We start from the raw sequence: 21,107 nt of genomic DNA, 5'->3' as shown, positions 1-21,107 counted from the left end.
ATTTCCCTCAGGATTTACTCCCAAAGCCTTCCCCATAAGTGGGTATAACCACAGTAAGCAATAAATTTCAAAACATGAGATGAAGAATCCTTGAAAGTGAGTCCATAGGTTATGGGAATAATTCAGTGATGGGGCAAGTGGCAAGTGAAGCTATCCCCACTGGTTCAGAGCCTGATGTTTGAGGGTAATAACTGTTCCAGAACCTGGTGGTGTAGGTCCTGAGGCTCCTGTACTTTCTACTTGACGACATCAGTGAGAAGAGAGCATGGGCGAGGTAGTGGTGGTCCCTGATGATGGATGCTGCCTTCTTGCGACAACACTCTGTGTAAATTTGTTCAGTGAAAGGGATGACTTTACCTGTGATGGACTGGGCCGTATGTACTACATTTGTAAGATTTTCCATTCAATGGCATTATTGTTTTCATACAATGCCATGATACAACCATGATGCTCTCCACCCTACATCTATAGAAGTTTATCAAAGTTTTAGATGTTATTCCTCATATTCACAAACTTCTAAGGAAGTAGAGGCTTTCTTTGTAAATGCACATACACATTGCCAGCTGGTGGTGTAGTGGCATCAGCGCTGGACTTCGGAGTGAAGGCTCCTGAGTTCGAATCCAGCCGGCTCCCTTGCACGCTTTCCGTCCGTGCTGGGTTGAGCTTCGAGCTAGCAACTTGGCCTCGTAAAAGTAAGAAAGCCTGCTAAATAAACACTATCATCACAGTGTCCCGATGAATCCACTCGGAGCTAAGGGCTTTCTTCTTCTTCTACACATACATGTTGAGCCATAGAGAACACAAGGTAATCCACCTTTGATCCCCGAATGCGGACTGGCTGGTGGAATTCTGGTTTCCTCCTCCTGAAGTCAATAATCAGCTCCTTGGTCTTGCTGACAGTGAGTAAGAGGTTGTTGTTGTGCCTCCACTAGGCCACGTTTTCAATTTCCACCCTACATGCTGATCTGTCACCTTCGATTCGGCCAGCCACAGTCGCGTTACCAGTGAACTAAATATAGCATTGGAGCTGTGCGTAGCCTTGCAGTCATAATTATAAAGCAAGTAAAGCAGGGGCTAACTACTCAGCCATGTGGTGGATCTGAGTACATGGAGATTGTGGAGGAGATATCTCTGCCAATCTGAACTGACAGAGGTCTGCAAGTGAGGAAATCAAGGATCCATTTGCACAAGAGGTATTGAGGCCAAGGTCTTGGAGCTTATTGATTAGATCTGAGGGGATAATTTTATGGAATGCCGAACTGCCTCAGAGACTGAAAACACAGGGTGATCAGGGGCTGTGGGAGTTCACATCAGGAAATCATGATAGGTATTGATCAGTAATATCTCATCCCCACTGATGATCAGCACAGGCAAACATCACATTGAGTGATTAGCTCACTAGTCTACTTTCTCTGTACTCTTGACTCTATGGCTAGGAACAGCTCAAGCACTACAAGTTTACTGATGACATTACTGTTTTTGGCAAAGAGTCAGTGTGCACAAGTGAGACAGGATTGAGTGGTGTCAGAACAGCAATCTCAGCCTTAGCATCTAGAAGGCCAAGGAAATGATTGTGGACTACAGCAAGGTGAAATTGGGAAAACAAACATCAGATCTCACTGAGGGTTCAGCAGACGGAAGGGCGATCAGATTCAATTTCCTGGGCGTCAGCATCTCAGAGGATCTATCCTGGGCCCAAAACATTGGTGCAATCATGAAAAGGGCACATGCGGCTCTATTTCATTAGCAGTTTGAGGCGCTTTGGCATGTTACCCAAGAGTCCTATAAATTTCTACAGATGAACAGTGGACAGCATACTGGCTGGTTGCATCACAGAGTGGTATGGAGCGTCCAGTGCACAGGACCGTAAGAAGCCATTGAGAGTGTTATACTCAGCCAGCTCTGTCATAGGCACAGCACTCCTCACCACTGAGGCAGCGCCTCAGTAAGGTGGCATCTGTTACTAAGAACTCACACATTCAGGATATGTCCTCTGCTCATTACTGCCATCAAGGTGGTAGAACAGGAGCCTGATGACCCATGCTCAGCAACTCAGGAACAGCTTCTTCCCTTCCACTGTCAGATTTCTAAATGGTCACAAACTCATGAACTCTACCCTAGTATTCCATTTATTTATTTTTGTAAGTTATAGTAATTTTATGACTTACACTGTACTGCGACTAACAAATTTCATATCAATGATAAAAAATCTGAATCCAAAGTTTTTCACTTTACTTTGGTACATGTGACAATAATAATCCAATATACCAAACCAGTCTCTCCATTAGAAGCCAAGTTTTGCTCAGGACTATATGCTTTTGTAGATTGAAGTCGAGTTTATTGTCAGATGGTCAAATATCGTGAGGTAGAGAAACCACTTGCCCCAGCATCACAGGAAAGCGAGTTTTCCACTGTACCTGTACTACACCTTACTTGTGCTTATGAAAATAAACCACTTGAATTGCCGTGGATTGGAAAATTAAATGACCACTGTACTATTTCCGCTGTGTGTAGTTAGTGGGAACAACTGAAGGGGGAATAAATAAAAGAAACACCCAGTTCACCTTTGCTTCACAGATGCTGCTGAATATTTTTCCTCCAACTATATATTCCTCTAGTTTTGTTTTTGCTCCTGATTCCGGCAGCAGGAGAATAAAACGGGATCAGCGCAGGATCCATGTGTAGGTTTTGCTGCGGACTGGCTCGCTAGGAAATTTTATCATGTATCCTCACCTTGTAGTGTTCGGCGATCTCGCCAACGGGACTGGTATGGTGACCCTGGTGATTTCTGGAGGTCGCGCACACCACGCAGATCAGCTTCTGGTCATCACTGCAGTACAGCTTCAGCCTTTCGTCGTGCTCCTGGCAACGGAGCTCCGGCTGTGCTGACACCTCCTCTAGCTTCAGCTTCATGACGTTCTCCACGATATTGGACACGAACCGGTTCGGTCTGAGTATTTTCTGGGGCAGCTGAGCCCGGCATTGGGGGCAAGAGGCCGTCCCTCTGTTGGATCCCCAGTGCCCTAAGATGCAGGCCCGGCAAAAGTTGTGACCGCAGTCTACTGTCACCGGCTCAGCGAAGTACTCCAGACATATAGGACAAATCGCTTCATCTTGCATCGACTTCAGCACGTCCAAATTCGCCATTTCTACGTCCGACTCCGGGATCGGGGAATTGTTGCTTTTACTTTCGTTGTACTAGGAAGTCAGCTGCTTCCGGGTACGATTCACTGCACAGATCTGAAAACAAAAAAAAAAATCCCAAAGAAAGAGGGAGCAAGTAAACATCTATAAATGTTGTGTGGGTGACAGATGGGGTGCGAGAAACTCGGAGAGAACAAAGGGTGGATTGGTGTAAATGTTAGTAAGGAAGCCAAAATATGTTTCAGTTTTAATGTGACTGCGCCTTTGCACTGCACCAAGGGCGCTGAAACCTCGTCCGCCCACGTTGCTAATCAGTGAGTCAGTCAGCACGAGAGAGAGCATGACCTTTTCGTCTATGCTGGCCAACATCCCTTTAAATTACCTTTTCTATCCATCCACCTTGCCAGAGGTCTTTAAACATTGTGATTGCACCTGCCTATAACATTTCCTCTGGCAAATCGTTCCATTTACTCACTATCAAACATTACCCCTTAGGTCCCTTATTTTCCCTCTCTCACATTCGTCCTTCCCGCCTCGCCCAGTTTTTGACTCCCTTACTCCACAATAAAGGATAAGAACGTGACTTTAACTCCACTAATTTTTATTTTTGCCCCTCACGTAAGATCGCTCCTCGGCCTCCGACACTCCAGGGGAAACAGTCCTAGACTATCCAGCCTTTCCTTATGACTCCAGTCTCAGTAACGTTCTCATGACCTGATCGCAAATTCGGTTCCACATTCCTGTCTACAGCGCCCTCGCTCCTATCTCTTGATACTCGCTTGCGACCGTACCCTTCGCGAGAGAGGTCCAAGAAGTCACAGTCTTCTTAAGAGAAAAATAAAATCATCCGCACCGAAATAGTTTTAAACAGCGATTCTTGGGTCCTGGTTCCTCAGGGGAGACCGTGGACTAAGGGACACGGTAGAAAGAGGTTCCAGGGACTGTGGGGAGATAGAGGTTCCGAAGGGTGGGGGGAAGAGATAGAAGTTCCGAGCGATGAGGTCGAGGGGAGTCAGAGTACCCAGGGGCAGAAGTGGGGTGGGGAAGAGAGGTCCCGTGGGTTGAGACTAAAACGAATGATGCTGAGCCAGTTTTCACTCCCACAAGCTGATTCCCCGTCATCATTTAATCAACCGTGCACTAGGACCCAGCGGCTCACAGTCAGTGCACCGGTAGTCGGCCTACATCAGGAAGTGGGCGGGCGAACTAATATTCGACTCTGATTGGGGCAGCGCGGTTGGTATTGCTTGTCAGTGGGAGAGGCCGAATACGATCAGGGTCGGACCTTGAAGAGAGGATGAGTCGGAGGCCAGTTACTCAGGGCGGGCGGGGGTGGAGAGAGGGGTGAGAGTGAGGGGAGAGGGATGAGAGGGTGGGGGAGAGGGATGAGAGGGTGGGGGAGAGGGATGAGAGGGTGGGGAGGGGGAGGATGAAGTTCAGGGGGGAGGGGGAGAGTGAAGTTCAGGGGGGAGGGGAGGGGACGGGTGAGGGTGATGTGAGGGATGAAGGTGAGGAGATGGGGAGGGGGGGAAGGGGGGTGAGGGGAGGGGGGGAAGGGGGGTGAGGGGAAGGGGGGTGAGGGGAGGGGGGGAAGGGGGGTGAGGGGAGGGGGGGAAGGGGGGTGAGGGGAGGGGGGGAAGGGGGGTGAGGGGAGGGGGGGAAGGGGGTGAGGAGAGGGTAAGGGGTGAGAGAGAGGGGAGAGGGGAGAGGGGTGAGGGGGAGGGAATGGAGAGGGGTGAGGGGGAGGGAATGGAGAGGGGTGAGGGTGATGTGAGGGATGAAGGTGATGAGATGGGGAAGCGAGGGGTGAGGGGAAGTGGGAGGGGAGGGGGAGAACGGGGAGCAGACAGGGAGGATGGGGAGGAGAGGGGGAGGATGGGGAGGAGAGGGGGAGCGTGGGGGGAGTGTGGAGGGGTGAGAGGAAGGGGAGGGGTGAAAGGATGAGGGAGGAGTGATAGTGAGGAGAAGCGAAGGGGGGAGGGTGAGGAGGAGGGAATGTTCGGGGAGGAGGGATGAAGGGAAGGGGAGGAGTAGGGAAGGTAGAGGGAGTGGAGCGGGAGAGTGGGGGTTGAAGGGGAAGGGGATGAGGAGTGGGAGGAGGGGAGTGGGGTAGGGGGTGAAGGGGGAATATAGAGGGGGAGTGTGGAGCAGAATGTGGAGGGGTGAGGGGGAGTGGAGGAGTGAGGGGATGGGAGGGATGAAGGTGAGGAGATGGGGAGAGGGGGAGGGGAGGAGAAGGATTAGGAGAGGGGTGAGGGCGAGTGGGGGGTGAGGGGAAGTGGGAGGGGTAGGGTAAGGGGAAGTGGGGTGAGGGGTGAAGGTGAGGGAAAGTAGGGGCAAGAGGTGAAGGGAGGGTTAGGGGTGAGGGGAGTGGGGATGAAGAGGGGAAGGGTGAGGGGAAGTGGGGTGAGGGGTGAAGGTGAGGGAAAGTAGGGGCAAGAGGTGAAGGGAGGGTTAGGGGTGAGGGGAGTGGGGATGAAGAGGGGAAGGGTGAGGGGAAGTGGGAGGTGAGTGGTGAGAGGGGAAGGGGTAAGGGTAGGGGAAGGGCAAGTCAAGGGGAAGGGGTAAAGGACAGTGGAAGGAGGGGAAGGGGAGAGTGGAGGTAAGGGGAGGCGATGGGAGGGGGAGTGGGCCAAGGGTAAGTGGGGGAGGAGCAGCGGAGGGGTGAAAGGAAGGGGAGGGTAAGGGAAGGGAAGCGGGAAGGGCGGAGGTGAGGGGAAGGGAAGAGGAAGGTAAGGTGGAGGGAGGGGAGAGTGGGGGTAAGGAGGAAGGGAAGGGGATGGGAATGGGGAGGTTAGAGGGTGAAGGGGGAGGGTGGAGATGTGAGTGTGGAGTGCAGTGTGTATGGGTGAGGGGGAGGGGAGGGGTGAGGGAAGGTGTGAGGGTGTGGGGACGGGGAGGGGAAGGAAAGGGGGAAGGGTGAGGAGCAGTGGGGCAGAGGGTGGATGGGGAGGGTGTAGTGGGGAGCGGTGAAGGGAGGGAGAGGGGAGGGGGAGTGCAGAGGTGTGTTTTTACTGGATCAGCTGATTGATTCTTCCCAAGTTTTCTTTTGTCTGTTGACTCTATTCGGCAGTTGTACACCGCAATATGGGAAAAGTGGAAATGTTCTTTTGGGGCAAAAAAAGGGTAGGGGAGTGCGGAGGAGTGAGGGGAAGGAGGGGGAATGGGGATGGGGATGGGAAGGGGGAGTATAGGGTCAAGGGAGAGGGGAGGGGAGCAGAGTGGAAAAGGGGGGAGTGAGTGCTGCACTGGGAGGCGGCAGTGAGCAGAACAAAAAGAGGATGGGGAGTGGGGAGGAAGAAAAGGGTGGGGAGGGAGGGAGTTTTGATGGGGAGAGGAGAGGGGAGTGGGGATTGGAGGGGTAGTAGGGGAGGAGGAGTAGGGAGGGGAGGGGGGAGTAAGGGGAGGAGGAGTGGGGATTGGGGGAGTAAGGGGAGGGGTAGTGGGGAGGAGGAGTGGAGATGGGAGGAGGAGTAAGGGGAGGGGAGGGCGAGGGGTAGCAGAGAGGTGAAGGGGAGGGAAGAGGGAATGTACTGGTGAAGGGCGAAGGGAGTGCAGAGGGGAGGGGGAAGGGATGATGGGGAAGGAGGGAGGGGAGGGGGAAGGGACGATGGGGAAGGAGGGAGGAGAGGTGGAGAGGAGGGGGTAGAGGGGAGAAGGGGATGGGGAGACGGCAGGGTTGAGTGGAGGAGGGGAGGTGGATGGAATGGGGGGAGAGGGGGATGGTGAGTGGGTAGAGGTCAGGCAGGAAGGTGGAGGGTAGGGGGTAGAGGGGGGATGTGAGAGGGGTGGGAAAGGGGGAAGGGGAGAGTGAGGGGAAGGGCAAGGTGTAGTGGTGGGGAGGGGATGGGAGGGAATGGATGGGGAATGGGCAAGTATGGGAGGAGAGGGGGAATAGGAGGGGAGGGGTAGTAGGGGAGGAGGAGTGGGGATGGGAGGGGGGAGTAAGGGGAGGAGGAGTGGGGATTGGGGGAGTAAGGGGAGGGGTAGTAGGGGAGGAGGAGTGGGGATGGGGGAGTAAGGGGAGGGGTAGTGGGGAGGAGGAGTGGAGATGGGAGGAGGAGTAAGGGGAGGGGAGGGCGAGGGATAGCAGAGATGTGAAGAGGAGGGAAGAGGGAATGTAGTGGTGAAGGGAGAAGGGAGTGCAGAGGGGTGGGGGAAGGGACGATGGGGAAGGAGGGAGGGGAGGGGGAAGGGACGATGGGGAAGGAGGGAGGAGAGGTGGAGAGGAGGGGGTAGAGGGGAGAAGGGGATGGGGAGATGGCAGGGTTGAGTGGAGGAGGGGAGGTGGATGGAATGGGGGAGAGGGGGAGAGGGGGATTGTGAGTGGGTAGAGGTCAGGCAGGAAGGTGGAGGGTAGGGGGTAGGGGGGATGTGAGAGGGGTGGGAAAGTGGGAAGGGGAGAGTGAGGGGAAGGGCAAGGTGTAGCGGTGGGGAGGGGATGGGAGGGAATGGATGGGGAATGGGCAAGTATGGGAGGAGAGGGGAATAGGAGGGGAAGGGTGTAGGTGGAGAGAGGAGAGGTGGGTGCTGGTGAAGGTTTGTGGAGATGGGTCCATGGAGGGGTGTTGGAGGTTAGGGTTAGGGATAGGGTATAGATGGAGGTGAGGGTTAGAGATAGGGTATAGATGGAGGTGAGGGGTTGGAGGAGAGAGAATTGTGGATGTTAGGTTTGGAGATCTAGGCAAAGGGCTGGAGGAGACACGGTTGTGGAGGTTAATATATGGGGTAGGGTTAGGAAATCGAGATGGGTGGGGAGAGAGGATGGGGGTCCTGGTGGGCAGAGGGGGTTCTTGCTGTGGATGGTCTTTGCCTAGTCTGCTTGAGGAACAGTTGTTCTGGAGCACCATACTGCTGTACATCTACCTGCAGGACAGTGTGGGGTGCTCCTTGCATTGGTCTAACTTGTGGGGTGTGTGGATCTGGTATGAGGGATGTATGGGGCTGTACATGACTTCAAAGAAGACATACCTTCTCTGCTTTGTGTCATTTTCAGTGATCTATTTTGTACTATGGTGCAGTAGTACTCACATCTATGGTGATGAAACACTTTTGAGAGGTTGGTTCTGCCTGAGCAAGGACCTGGAACCCCCATTATAATTTGCCTGTTGCCACAATAGATCTACAGTGGATACGATCTCACTGGCTCTTCACATGATCTTCGATATCCAGGACAATACTAATACTTTTGTCAGGCTGCTGTTTATTGATTGCAGTTTAGTGTTTAACACAATCATTCCTACATTTCTGATCAAAAAGCTTCAAAACCTGGGCCTCCGTACTTCCCTCAGCATCTCAATCCTCGACTTCTTTACTGGAAGACCTCAGTCTGTGCGGATCAGAAATAACATCTCCACCTCGGTGACAATCAGCACATGCATATCTCAATAATGTGTGCTTAGTCCACAGCTCTACTCTCACTACACCTATGACCGTGTGGCGAGGCACAACTCAAATGCCACCTATAAATTTGCTGATGACACTACAATTGTTGGCAGAATTTCTGATGTTGACAAGAATGTGTACAGGAGCAAAATAGATCAACTGGTTGAGTGGTGTCACAGCAACAGCCTTGCATTCGAAGTCAGTAAAACCAAAGAATTGATTGTGGACTTCAGAAAGATTAAGATAAGGGAACACACACAGGTCCTTATTGAGGGATCAGAAGTGGAAAAAGTGAGTAATGTCAAGATCCTGGGGTCAATATCTCTGAGGATCTATCCTGGGCTCAACATATCAATGCAATTACAAGAAAAAGCACAACAACAGTTATATTTAATTAGGAGTTTGGAGAAATTTGTTACGTCACCAAAGACACAAGACGCTTGGAAATTTCTACAGATGTACGGTGGAGAGCATTCTAACTGGCTGCATCACTGTCTGGTATGGGGGGGGGTGGGTGCGCTGCACAGGATCAAAAAAAGCTGAAGGAAGTTGTGAACTCAACTCCATCGTGGGCACTTTTGGCCCTAGTGTCCAGGGCACCTTTAAGGAGCAATGCCTCAGAAAGGTGGCATTTACCACTGAGGATCTCCACCACCCAGGAAATGCCCTCTTCTCATTGCAAGCATCAGGAAGACCATAAGACATGAGAGCAGAATTACACCATGCAGCCCATTGAGTCTGCTCCATCATTCCATCATGGCTTATCCCGGAATCCACTCAACCCCAAACACCTGCCTTCTCGCCATATCCTTTGCCGCCCTGACCAAACAGGAAACAATCAACTTCTGCCTTAAATATATGCACAAAAATGGCCTCCAGCTCAGTCTATGGCAGAGCAATCCACAGATTTACTGCTCCCTGGCTAAAAAAAATAAAAATTCCTCCTTACCTCTGCTCTAAACAGTCTCTCCTCAATTTTGAGGCTGTATCCTCTAATTCTAGATACCCCCACCATAGGAAACGTCCTCCACATCCACCCTATCTAATCCCAGAACAATCCTCATGAACTTCGTCCGGACTCTCTCCACCAACGACATGTCCTTTCTGAGATGTGGGGTCCAAAACTGTTGAAAATACTCCAGGTGTGGCCTGACTTATGTCTCATTAAGGATCGGTATTATATCCTTGCTTTTTTTTCCCTTTTACCCTTGAAATAAATGCCAACATTGCAGTTGCCTTCTTTACCACAGATTCAACCTGTAAATTAGCCTTCTGAGAGTCTTGCACAAGGATTTCCAAGTCTCTCTGCACATCTGATGTTTGAAACTTCTCCCCATTTAGATAATGGTCTGCACTATTATTCCTTTTACCAAAATGCATTATCATACATTTCTTAACACTGTATTCCATCTGCTACTTTTTTGCCCATTTTTTCAATTTGTCTGTCCTGCTACTTACCCCTCCACCTATCTTTGTATCATCTGCAAACCTCGCCACAAATTATCTATATTATCTATATCATTGACAAACAATGTGAAAAGTCTCAATACTGAATCCTGAGGGACACCACTAGTCACCGGCAGCCAACCAGAAAAGGCCCCTTTTATTCCCACTCACTGCCTCCTGCCGGTCAACCATTCCATTATCCGGTATCTTTCTCGTAATGCCTCAGGATTTTATCTTGTTAAGCAGCCTGAGTGGCACCTTAACAATGCCTTCTGAAAATCCAAATTAATGAAGGTGGTACAGGAGTATAAAAGCACACACTCAGTGATTCAAGAAAACAACCTCTCCCTCAATATCGCAAAAACAGAATGCAGAACAAAAGGAAAACAGTGTAGAATACAGTGTTTATACATGTGCGTAGTGCAAACCCACGTATATTTGAAGTTCAAAGTACATTTTGTATAGCTTTATAAAGTATTTAGAATTACACAATCTGGAGATTTGTCTGCTGGAGGTACAGGCAACCACAAAACTGGAAATACAAAATACCTACATTTTTAAAAAGACAAACATCAATTGTGGGTGGGGGGGAGAGTGGGAGTGAGAAAACAAAAAAAAACACACAAATCATGTAAGCAATAAAGCAAGCATCAGCATTCAGAAGGAAATTGAGTCCATAAACCTGGAGCCTGGAGCAGCAGGAGTACGCCCAATAGTCTCAGTTCATACAGAGGGGCCAATCGTAGCAAAACTTGCAGACACTAAATCCAGAGCAACTGGAGCACAATACAGCCTCAGCGCCAAGGAGAGCACAGTAAAACGTCATGTAGCAGAACAAACTTGACACCCTCCTCCAGTCCTGCTAACATGTCATTTCAGTCCATCGAGCTCAGTGTTTAAATTGCCCAAGCACGGGGTTATTCCCCGCAGTTGGATTGGGGCCCACTGCGGTGATAAACACTGGGCCACTTCTGGCCCGTACTCGACCCTTTCAAATCGGTGGGGTGCTTAGATGGATCAAACCTTGCTCCCATATTAGGGGGATGGGCTCCAAGACAACTCCGCTTCAACTTTTCTTCACTCCACTCGTTCCATTTTCGTTTCTGACTCCAACTCCTCCTGGAACATGCTTCGACCTCACTCCTAACTCTGTTTCACACCCGCATGCCTCGACTCAGATCAGGCTCGCCTCTTCATTGTTTGCAGTGTTCGGTTACCGCTATTTTTGGTGTAAAAAGTTTGCATTTGTGTGTGTGTGCAAATAACCACATGCATGTGTGTATACGTATGTTCGTGGAACCCACATACAATCTGGGCACGTAAACACGAGGAATTCTGCAGATGCTGGAAATTCAAGCAACACACATCAAAGTTGCTGGTGAACGCAGCAGGCCAGACAGCATCTCTTCCTAGAGATACTGCCTGGCCTGCTGCGTTCACCAGCAACTTTGATGTGTGTTGCTACAATCTGGGCACTTGGTTTTCTCAACTAGCCTGGTCTCCAATACCCTCTTGCTTCCTGGCCAATCAACCAAGGCCTTGTTTTGACCAGGCACCATGGCAACTGATGAGCAGAAAGCATCCCACATTAACAGAATTCAAATTTTACTATCCCCAGCCTTAGCACTGTGTTCGGTGCTCCTTTCACAGAGACTGACACTGCGCCCTCTGCACAACCAGTCTCCAAGTGTTTACCCTGGTCCCACCCTAACCCTTTCATTACATTCTGCTTTATTTTCCTCTGTCTTTTGTTACTACTTACTTCTCTCTGTTTGGGCATACCTGGCAAGACTAGCATTTTTCATTCATCCGTGATCGCCCTTGGGAAGGCATAGGACCCACTGCAGGTGTTTCATATAATTTGCAAATAGCACAGGGGACATTATGAATCCTGTTATTTTATTAAAATTACCTTGGAATGAAAAATGAAAGAATAGCTTCTGAAGTTATTTCCAATGTTCCCCAACTTCCTTCATTTGCTCATCACCTCAGACTCATCTGGATCCACCATCTCTCACTCCACCCCTTACCTCCACCTTTTAATTCTGGGCTAGCGCCCCTCCACCCTTTAATCCAGTCTTGACCAAAAACATCAATTGTTGATTTCCCTTCAATACATGCTGCCTGACCTGCTGATTTCCTCCAATGTTTTGGGTGTTTATTTTTGAGTCTCTTGTTTGTTGATTTTTGGGGTTTCTCACTCCTAAGGTATGGTCTCCCCACCTTTATCTGCTACATTTCATCTCAAAATTATAAATCGCCCCAGCCACCATATTCTTTTAACCACCGTTCATTTTCAAAGCCCTCATGTTTGTGAATCTGGAATAAGATCAGGAAATGCTGGAAATGCCAGTCAGGCAGCAGCTGTGAAGAGTCCTGGCAACATCCTTGTGAATCATTTCTGCACTCCTTTTTGATTTTGATGTTCAACTTTACCCAGACAAATGATCTTCAACTTTGGTGCTGGAGTTTCTGAGTGATTGGGAGAGGCTGGCCTTCCTCGGTCTTTATTGCTTGGAAAATATGTAAACGAGGGGTGAACTTAAAGAAGTGTTTAAAATTATGAGAGATAAGGTGGATGGTAACAGGGTGTGTGAGTCCAAAACTATAGGATATAGGTTTAGAGAGAGAAGGAAAAGAATGTAAAAGGTAACTTATGGGCAAATTTTTAATGCAGAGGGTGTGAATAAATGGAATGAGCTTCCAGAGGAGGTGGTTGAAGCAATTACAGTAGTATCATTTAAGAAGCAGTTGAATACGTATATGAGAGGGCAGGGCGTGGAGGGATATGGGCCAAATGCAGGAAATTGGGATGAGCTAGGATATCTATATGGTCAACATGGAATGGTTGGGCCAAAGAACCTGTATTTTTGCTGTATTGCTTTATGAATCTTAAAATGTTTTAAATTGCAGAGGGATGGAGTTCAAAAGGGAGTGAATGATATATGATACTGGTTGTGAGAGGGTGGTGTTGGCCTGTTGACATTGGCTGATCTACCCATTGAAGGTATAAATAGATGGATAAAAGGATTTTTAAAAAACGAACTAAATTTGTGTAAGGTTGTGACACTCTCAATTTCCTGTCCATTTAGTTAAGAGGTTGTACTGCATAGAAACAGCCCTTCCGCACACCAAGTTTAAGATGACCTATTTTGCCCTTCCACATTAATCTCATCTACCCGCATTAGGACCACATCCCGCTATGCCTTGTCCATTTAAGCATTTGTCTAAACGCCTATAAATTGTAGTGATTGCATCTGGTTCCACCACATCTTCTGATAGTGCACTTCATAAATGATCACTCATTGTGTAACAAGAATTGCCCCTCTGATCTCCTTTGAACTCTGCTCTCTTGTTTACTTAGAATATATATTTAAAAACAACCCTAAAATCATTAATCATATGAACAGGCTTTTCATTCACTTTTTGGTACCATCCAATAGCACTGGGGCATTGATCTCCCGTATTTTAGGTTATATGCTGATCCTTCAGTGATTCGCTACTGCCATCTACTGGGCGGTACTATATTTAATTCAGCCACCAGTGTTTCGTCGAAAATGCTTGCATTGCCATTGTTCCAATTGCCCTCAGGAGTTCTACTCTATATGCCGATCCTCATTGGCTTCATCCAAATTAATGACTTTAGCTTGATGCATACATCAATTACTTCCACTTTAGTGTCAGGTCCTCCTCTCTTATTTGATGTTCCTAAAGCATCGGATCATTTGATCAACATTCAGTATTGGATGAACAAAACATCATTCTAACTAAAGCAACACACATCAAAATTGCTGGTGAACGCAGCAGGCCAGACAGCATCTCTAGGAAGAGGTACAGTCGACGTTTCAGGCCGAGACCCTTCATCAGGACTCAATATTCTAACTAAATACTGGGAAGACTCCAGCTGTGTATTTAATCTCTATCCTAACATCACTATATCCCTGAAATTGGGCTAAACTACTTGCGGCCAGGTGTCACATTTGATGTTCTGTTGATTTGCATGCTTCATATTTATTAGCACTTACAAATAACTACTACCAGATTCCGGTTAATTGGAACACGTCAGGACCAGTACATTTTGGCCCAATTAGGCAGCTGCTCCAATTTGCCAGTTACATGGAAATTATGTATTTAAATAAAACACAGAGCACAGAACTCTATCAATACTACTACAGTGCTAAAAAAAACTGTATTAGTTCCTAATAGTTATCGGAGGAATCCATCCAGTGCATTTGATTGACTGTAAATGAACAAAATCAGCGCAGACACCTAGTGTAAATAGGCTGCTTTCATACAATTTTCAATGATTGCATTATCAAAATCTTCATTTTCATTGTAAAATTCAAGATGACCTTCAATGCCTTCAAATTTTTCAAAGTCCCTAACTTGTTGAGGTAGTGAAAGAATTTCATTTTTCACTCCCAGCCATTTCTGGGATCTCCAAGCTCAAATGCTTAAAACGTCAGTGAGCAAAATAGTTTGAATTGTCTTTCTGCCTAGTTCTTGCCAACTATTAATGACAATCACCACTTTTGAGCAAAACCACACACAGCTGCAGCTACATGGAAACTGTCTGCAGTAAGCTTGGTATAGTGTCTAATGGCCACACAAATCACGTGCCTGAAATTGAAATATCTTTATTGTCATTGCATAGTACAATTTGTCATGCACCTATACAGTGAAAATGAGTTTACAATGCTCTAATACTCAATGCTATAAAACATCAAATAAAATAAACAATAAATAAAATCAAGTGATCAGCCAGTACAAGCAATAAAAAAGCACAACTCAGAATCATGACAGCCATAAAACCAGTATTAAAGTAGCAATATAACAAATTAATGGATGATGCTTGATCGATTGGTTCAGAGCAATTATAGCTCTGGGGAAAAAGCTATGAAGGAATCCTGACTATTCTTTTAAAAAAACGCAAACACGAGGAAATCTGCAGATGCTGGAATTTCAGGCAACACACATAAAGGTCGCTGGTGAACGCAGCAGGCCAGGCAGCATCTCTAGTAAGAGGTACAGTTGACGTTTCCGGCCGAGACCCTTCATGAGTCCTGACGAACGGTCCCTGCCCGAAACGTCGACTGTACCTCTTCCTAGAAATGCTGCCTGGCCTGCTGCGTTCACCAGCAACTTTTATCTGACTATTCTTTTGATGAGTTTTGGCTCAAGAGCTGTCCCAAAGAAGCAGCTGCCCTGATTAACCAATGGCCCAATTAACTGGAGTCCATTGTATTTCCATCATGCATCTACACCCAAATCTGCTTTTTCTTCAGCTCATCTGACACTGAATCCCTCAGAGATCAGCAGGGCCCTGGAAGGTGCTGTAGAATATAGAGGTCCAGGGTTACATGTACTGTGTTCGTGTGTGTGTATCAATGAAAGTGGCGACCTGGGTAAACAGAGTAATGAAGGCAGCATAAGGCACACTTCCCTTCAGCAGACTGGTATTGAGTACAGGGATGTCATGTTGCAGCTGTTGAAGACATAGGTGAGACTGCACCTGGAATATTATGTGCAGTTTTGATCACCACATATATGGATATAATTAAGTAGTCAGGGTGCAGAAAAGACTCACGAGGATGTTTGCTGAAACTGAGGGCTTGACTTACATGGAGAGACTGAATAGGTTGGGTTTGTTTTCTGTGGGGTGTAGGAAGCTGAGGGGTGACTTTATTGTCACAGTTCTTTTCCAAGAGGAAATATTTCAAGCAGCCCAGAGGGGCAAGCTGGTGGGTATATGGAATGAACTGCCAAAGCAGTAGTGGAGGAGGGTGCAATTACACAGGGATATAAAGTTTTAAAAGCTTATGGACCAAATGCAGGCTAATGGGACTAGCTCTGGCAGACAAAATGGTTGGTATAGTCAATTTGGGTGGAAGAGCCTGTGTCTGTGCCTTATGACTAATACAATGTGTTACTGCTTAGCATTGCACAGTTAAATGTTCAGCAATCATTTTCTGTAAATCATAAGGGCTTGAAGAACTACTACTACGTTGACTCAGGCCTAGGGGGCTGACCTCAGGCACGATGATGGACTCTCCACTTTCCCCTCTCCCTCATCAGTGTGTTCAGCTCATCGACATTAGCCGCGCCGCTGTCTTCTAGGAGCGTGTTGACCATAGTCTTGGGAGGGCGCCCAGGGTTCATCCTCCCGTGCTTGGGCTCCCATATGATGACTAGGCTGGCAGGTAGCTCGGGGTGGTGTAGACAGTGCCCCGCTAGTTGCAGTCTATTACTGTTGTACTCTGATGTGTTTTACCAATTGTCAGCCTCCAAACAGAAATGGATGTCTACCCTCAGTATGGACTAGTCAGGACCAAGGGCCTGTTCCTATGTCTTCTCTCTGAATCTGTTAGTTGGAACCACAGTTACTTCAGTGCTAATCTGAAACAAAAATGCTACAGTGCTGCATTTGGATTTGGTAGTCTTTAATTCTTTCTGTAGAGGCTATGGTTACATGACAGCAAAGTGGATCAGGTTTCATCTAACTGGGCTTAAGGGTCCTGCATGGTAACACGCTTCTGTTATTGAACACACACACACATCCAGGCAGTGGAGTGTATTCCAGCTCAACCATTGACCTTCCAATCCTACAGTTTTTCTTAGATTTTGGTGGATACTAGTCAGTTTGGTAAATACAGGAAAAGTGAAGCTGGGAACAGTGGGTTTGTGTTGGACTGGTCACACGGAAGAATGATGAGACAGATTAAGAAAAGAAAGTGCAGGACTGTTGTATTGGAAGATGAATAGAGCTATGAAAAGTAACTGAAAATACTAGTGACCTGAGAAAATACAGGGGTAAAAGGAAGGGAATCTCCTGTGTAATCTGGGCGGCTAAAGGACATAGATTAAGTTGGGGATGGAGGGGAGAAGAAACGTTTAATGGGGATTTTGAAGGTAATGTCTTTTTATTTTTAACAGAATGATAAGTGCCTGAAGTGCACTTCTGGGAGGTGGGTGGGTGCAGTGAAGTGAAGTAGATATGATAGCATTGTTAAAGAGGCATTTAGGCAGGCACATGAACAGGCAGGGAACTGGGGGTAATCTTTATCAACATAATTTCAATTACAGAGACATCATGGACCAAAGATCCTGTGTGGCACTAATCTATGGGGAGACCTGATAGAAGTTCATAAAATAAGAGGCATAAGTGGACAGTAGGATCTCATTACCAGGGTAAAAATGTCAAGCACTGGAGGACATGCATTGAAAGTGAGATGGCGTAATTTTAATGGAAATGTGCAGGCAAGATTATTTTTTTTTTTAAAAAAGCAGTGATAAGTGGCCAAGGAAGTATTCGATGTAGATACAATAGTGGGATTTAACAGGCTGTTAGATAGGCACATGAATATGCAGGCCAGTATTGGAGAGATATAGATCACCAGTAAGCAGAAGGAACTTGGTTTTATCTGGAATGAAATTCAGCACAGACATTGTCGCTGAAGGTCCTGTTCCTCTTCTGTACGTTCTAATGAAAAGCTGAGCAGCAAGAGGGAAGAAATTTCAGAATGGCAACCAAAATGGGGATGGATATGGATGGATGTAGAGATACACACTGATTATTTGCCAGGAAAACTTTATTGATCTTTGCAAGAACCACACTCCCCATCTCAACATAACATGCTTTGGACAACCTTTCTGAGGTCCTACAACAGTCCACTCATTCCAGAAATGCTCCTCGCCAGCCGTGATACTGAAGGATGGTATCAAGTGTAGCCTCTGGTTTCAATCTCACTTTGTACTTGAAGACCCAGTTATTCCAGACAGTGGCATTGACCCATGAAGCCTACAATATGCACAGCCCTTCCTCAGCAACAACCCACTCCCCAACTCCATACAATCTTCCAGTCCTTATCATTAGAAATGAAACAGCATCAGCTTGTGTCCTTGACTGCGGTAAACTGCTGCAGGGCCTCAGCTGGTCATCCAGCGACCATGGGAGCAAAGAAACGATCCAAAAGCTTGTCAGACATTGGTTTTTAGGTAATTGCCAGCAACATTTTCAATGCTCAGTGCCAAAAGTGAAGAGCCCAAAGAAAAATCCCAGGTTTTGTTTACTCATCCGTATGAACAGAGGCCACCACCACCACCCCACACCCCAGGAAAGTCAACCTCAGCATGGAACATGGTTACGCAGCCTGAGTGGCTCGCAGCTGCCTTCCTTCTTGTTGTGGGGGTTGAAGAGTGGGAAAAGTTTCTGTGTGAACCTGTCCCGCAAGGTGTAGAGGTGGCACAGGCTGTCGGCATCGTAGAAGGAAAGCTGACCTTCCTCGTAGTCCAGGTAAACCCGGATGGCACGTGGCTGGTGGCGAAGGGGGAGGCTGCGGGCACCCGGCCCGTCCAGGTTGACCAAGCTCCCTCTGGTCAACTCCAGCACCCAGTAGCCCTCCTGTGGCATGAGCGGGCCAGTGACCAGCCGGTTGGCTGACTCACTGGCCACCCCGAGGACGCAGGAGTTGTTGCCCCCCAGCTCTACATCCCAGTAGTGCCTCCCCGACTGGAAGCTGCTGGTGGCCAGCACGCACAGCCAGTGGTCGAAGCGCTGTGGGCCCAGTGTGCACTCCCGCCGACTCCCACCATCCACCACGCTGCAGAAGTTCTCAGTGAGGATGAGCCGAGGGTGCGCAGTCCTGGCATCCAGCTTTAGGGACTCTCGGGCTGAAAGGTACAGGGGCTCAGTCAGTAAAGACTATCCATCACTGAGCAGCTCAGAGTGCATCAGTGGGAGATCTCCCATTTCCTCCACTCCCCACCTTGTTACCAGAGAGCACCCACCCACTGACTCACCTATAGTGCACAGCTCTGGAACCTCACTCCATTACCCAAGACCCTCGCAGTTCCGTCACTGCAGAGGTCACTGAATATAACATCCTCTCCCATTCTATTTCCCAATTATCCGAGACCTTCACTGTACACCATTAGAGAAGTCACGGAGTGTAAAACTAGAGTTTCCCAATTCCACCCCTCCCCAACCACTCAACTCTATACCCAATATTCCCAACATTTAACCATTCACAGTGTAACAAAGAACTTGCTGGCGGACTGAGTAGGGTGCAACTGTGGAGGGAAACAGACTTGTCAACATTTTGGATTGAGACCCTCCAGAAAAAGATGTAAGGGGAGTCAGCCAGTACACAGAAGTGTTGGGAAGGGCTGCAACAAGAGCTCTCAGGTGATAGGTACCAGGATACCGGGATGTTGCGTGGAATGGAAGGCTCATTTCCAAAGACTGGACAGGCTGGGTTTGTTTTTACTGGAACATCGAAGGCTGAGTGTGGAGAGTTCTGTACAATAATGCAAAGCAGAGGTAGACGAGGTGGTCAGAGTATTCTTTCTTGGTGCTGGTGTCTAAAACACGTTTAAGATGAGTGGGAAGAAATTGAAAGATTTAAACACCAGGTTTTTCCCCCACACAGAGGGTGGCGACTACTTGGGAATGAACTGTTAGGGGAGGTGGTGGAGGCAGATACAATTGCAATGTTATAGGAGGCATTTGTACTGGGATGGTAAAGGAGGAGGATGTGGGCCCAATGCAGGGAAATGGGATTTGTGTCAATAGGCATTACAGTTGGCATGAACACTGGGGTGAATGGCCATCTGTGCTGCTTTGTGAGTTTCTTGTCCATGGTCTGTCCATCACCTTGTTTCTATTCATTGTCAATATACCCAATTCAACCCTAACATTTCATTCAAATCTCCTCCCCAATTCTTGTTCCTAGGGAATCAGGCAAACTTCTCCAAATGAGCATTGCAGCAAAAATCTCTCATCCCAGAACTATTCATGTAAATCTGCTCTATCCCCTCTCAAGGACATTGAGGTGGCCCCCACAGTATGGTGGCCAGAACTGGATACAGTGTCATATGGCCTATCAACAGCATGCTGACAATGTTTGATGTAGCCAAGAAACTTAGGTAGATAATAAAGCTATTTTATCAGCTGCAGGAGAACAGGAGGTGGTGATCAGGAGGTCTCCCTCATGTTTAACCTGGTGCCATGAGATTTCAAAGGGTCTGAATATTTTGTGCAAGACTTCCAGGGTTACTCCCTCCTTCTCATCTCACATCTGGGCACATTGCAGCCCTTTCTGCTTACCGTTCAATTCAATTATTTCACATCGCCACTGTTTCCAGTTAATGTCATGTTAGTCCATCATATGCAGCCTGATCTAGGGCATATTCCCAGCATTGTTATATTTCATAATTTTTGCCACCATTTTTGTTAAATACATCTCACAGTTGCAGAGGCATATTCTTCATCATTCTTACTTGAATCACCACAGACAGATCAGTGAATAATAACACCTTCATTATCTTCCTTTGCATGCCATTGTCAGCAAGTGTGACTTCTAACTCCATCCTATGCAGCCACCCCCCTTATTCTCACAATCTAAGCATGACTCTATTCAATTTCACTTTTATTTCCCAACTTTTCCCTAAAACATTAACTGTTTCTCTCCAGATGTTGCCTGACCAGCTGCGTATATCTGGGATTTTCTGTTTTGGTTTCACCATCCAAGACAAATTTGATTGGCACTCTCTGCCACTGTATGCACTCACTCCCTTGCTTCTGCCACCAGGACATCAGTCAAGCATCTGAAGTGCGACAGGGTCATTCAAAAGTACAGCAGCAGAAAGGCCCTTTGGCCCATCTAGTCCATGACAAACCATTTAAACTTACTCCAATTGACTATAATCCTCCATAGCTCTACTATCAATGTACCTATCCAAACTTCTCTTAAAGACTGGGAAAGACAAATGTAGGTCCCCTACAGACAGAAACAGGTGAATTGATTATGGGGAGCAAGGACATGGCAGACCAATTGAATAATTACTTTGGTTCTGTCTTCACTAAGGAGGACATAAATAATCTTCCAGAAATAGTAGGGGACAGAGGGTCCAGTGAGATGGAGGAACTGAGCGAAATACATGTTAGTAGGGAAGTGGTGTTAGGTAAATTGAAGGGATTAAAGGCAGATAAATCCCCAGGGCCAGATGGTCTGCACCCTAGAGTGCTTAAGGAAGTAGCCCAAGAAATAGTGGATGCATTAGTGATAATTTTTCAAAACTCGTTAGATTCTGGACTAGTTCCTGAGGATTGGAGGGTGGCTAATGTAACCCCA

The 21,107-nt window shown here is 47.6% G+C and overlaps 1 protein-coding gene across 1 annotated transcript in view; it reads right to left on the bottom strand.

Annotated features, from left to right (window-relative positions):
* The window catches only part of LOC140198419 (uncharacterized), an 89,290-nt gene that overhangs the window by 34,171 nt on the left and 34,012 nt on the right, over nucleotides 1-21,107 (bottom strand). Inside the window, exons 8-9 of the mRNA XM_072259508.1 lie at nucleotides 18,113-18,645; nucleotides 2,734-3,198 (exon numbers count right to left, since the gene is read on the bottom strand). Coding sequence (XP_072115609.1) covers nucleotides 2,734-3,198; nucleotides 18,113-18,645 — 998 coding nt within the window. The remainder of the gene's footprint in view (nucleotides 1-2,733; nucleotides 3,199-18,112; nucleotides 18,646-21,107) is intronic.

Source organism: Mobula birostris, chromosome 5 (assembly GCF_030028105.1).
Source record: "Mobula birostris isolate sMobBir1 chromosome 5, sMobBir1.hap1, whole genome shotgun sequence".
Lineage (NCBI taxonomy): Eukaryota > Metazoa > Chordata > Chondrichthyes > Myliobatiformes > Myliobatidae > Mobula > Mobula birostris.
This window is presented reverse-complemented; position numbering and strand designations above follow the sequence as displayed.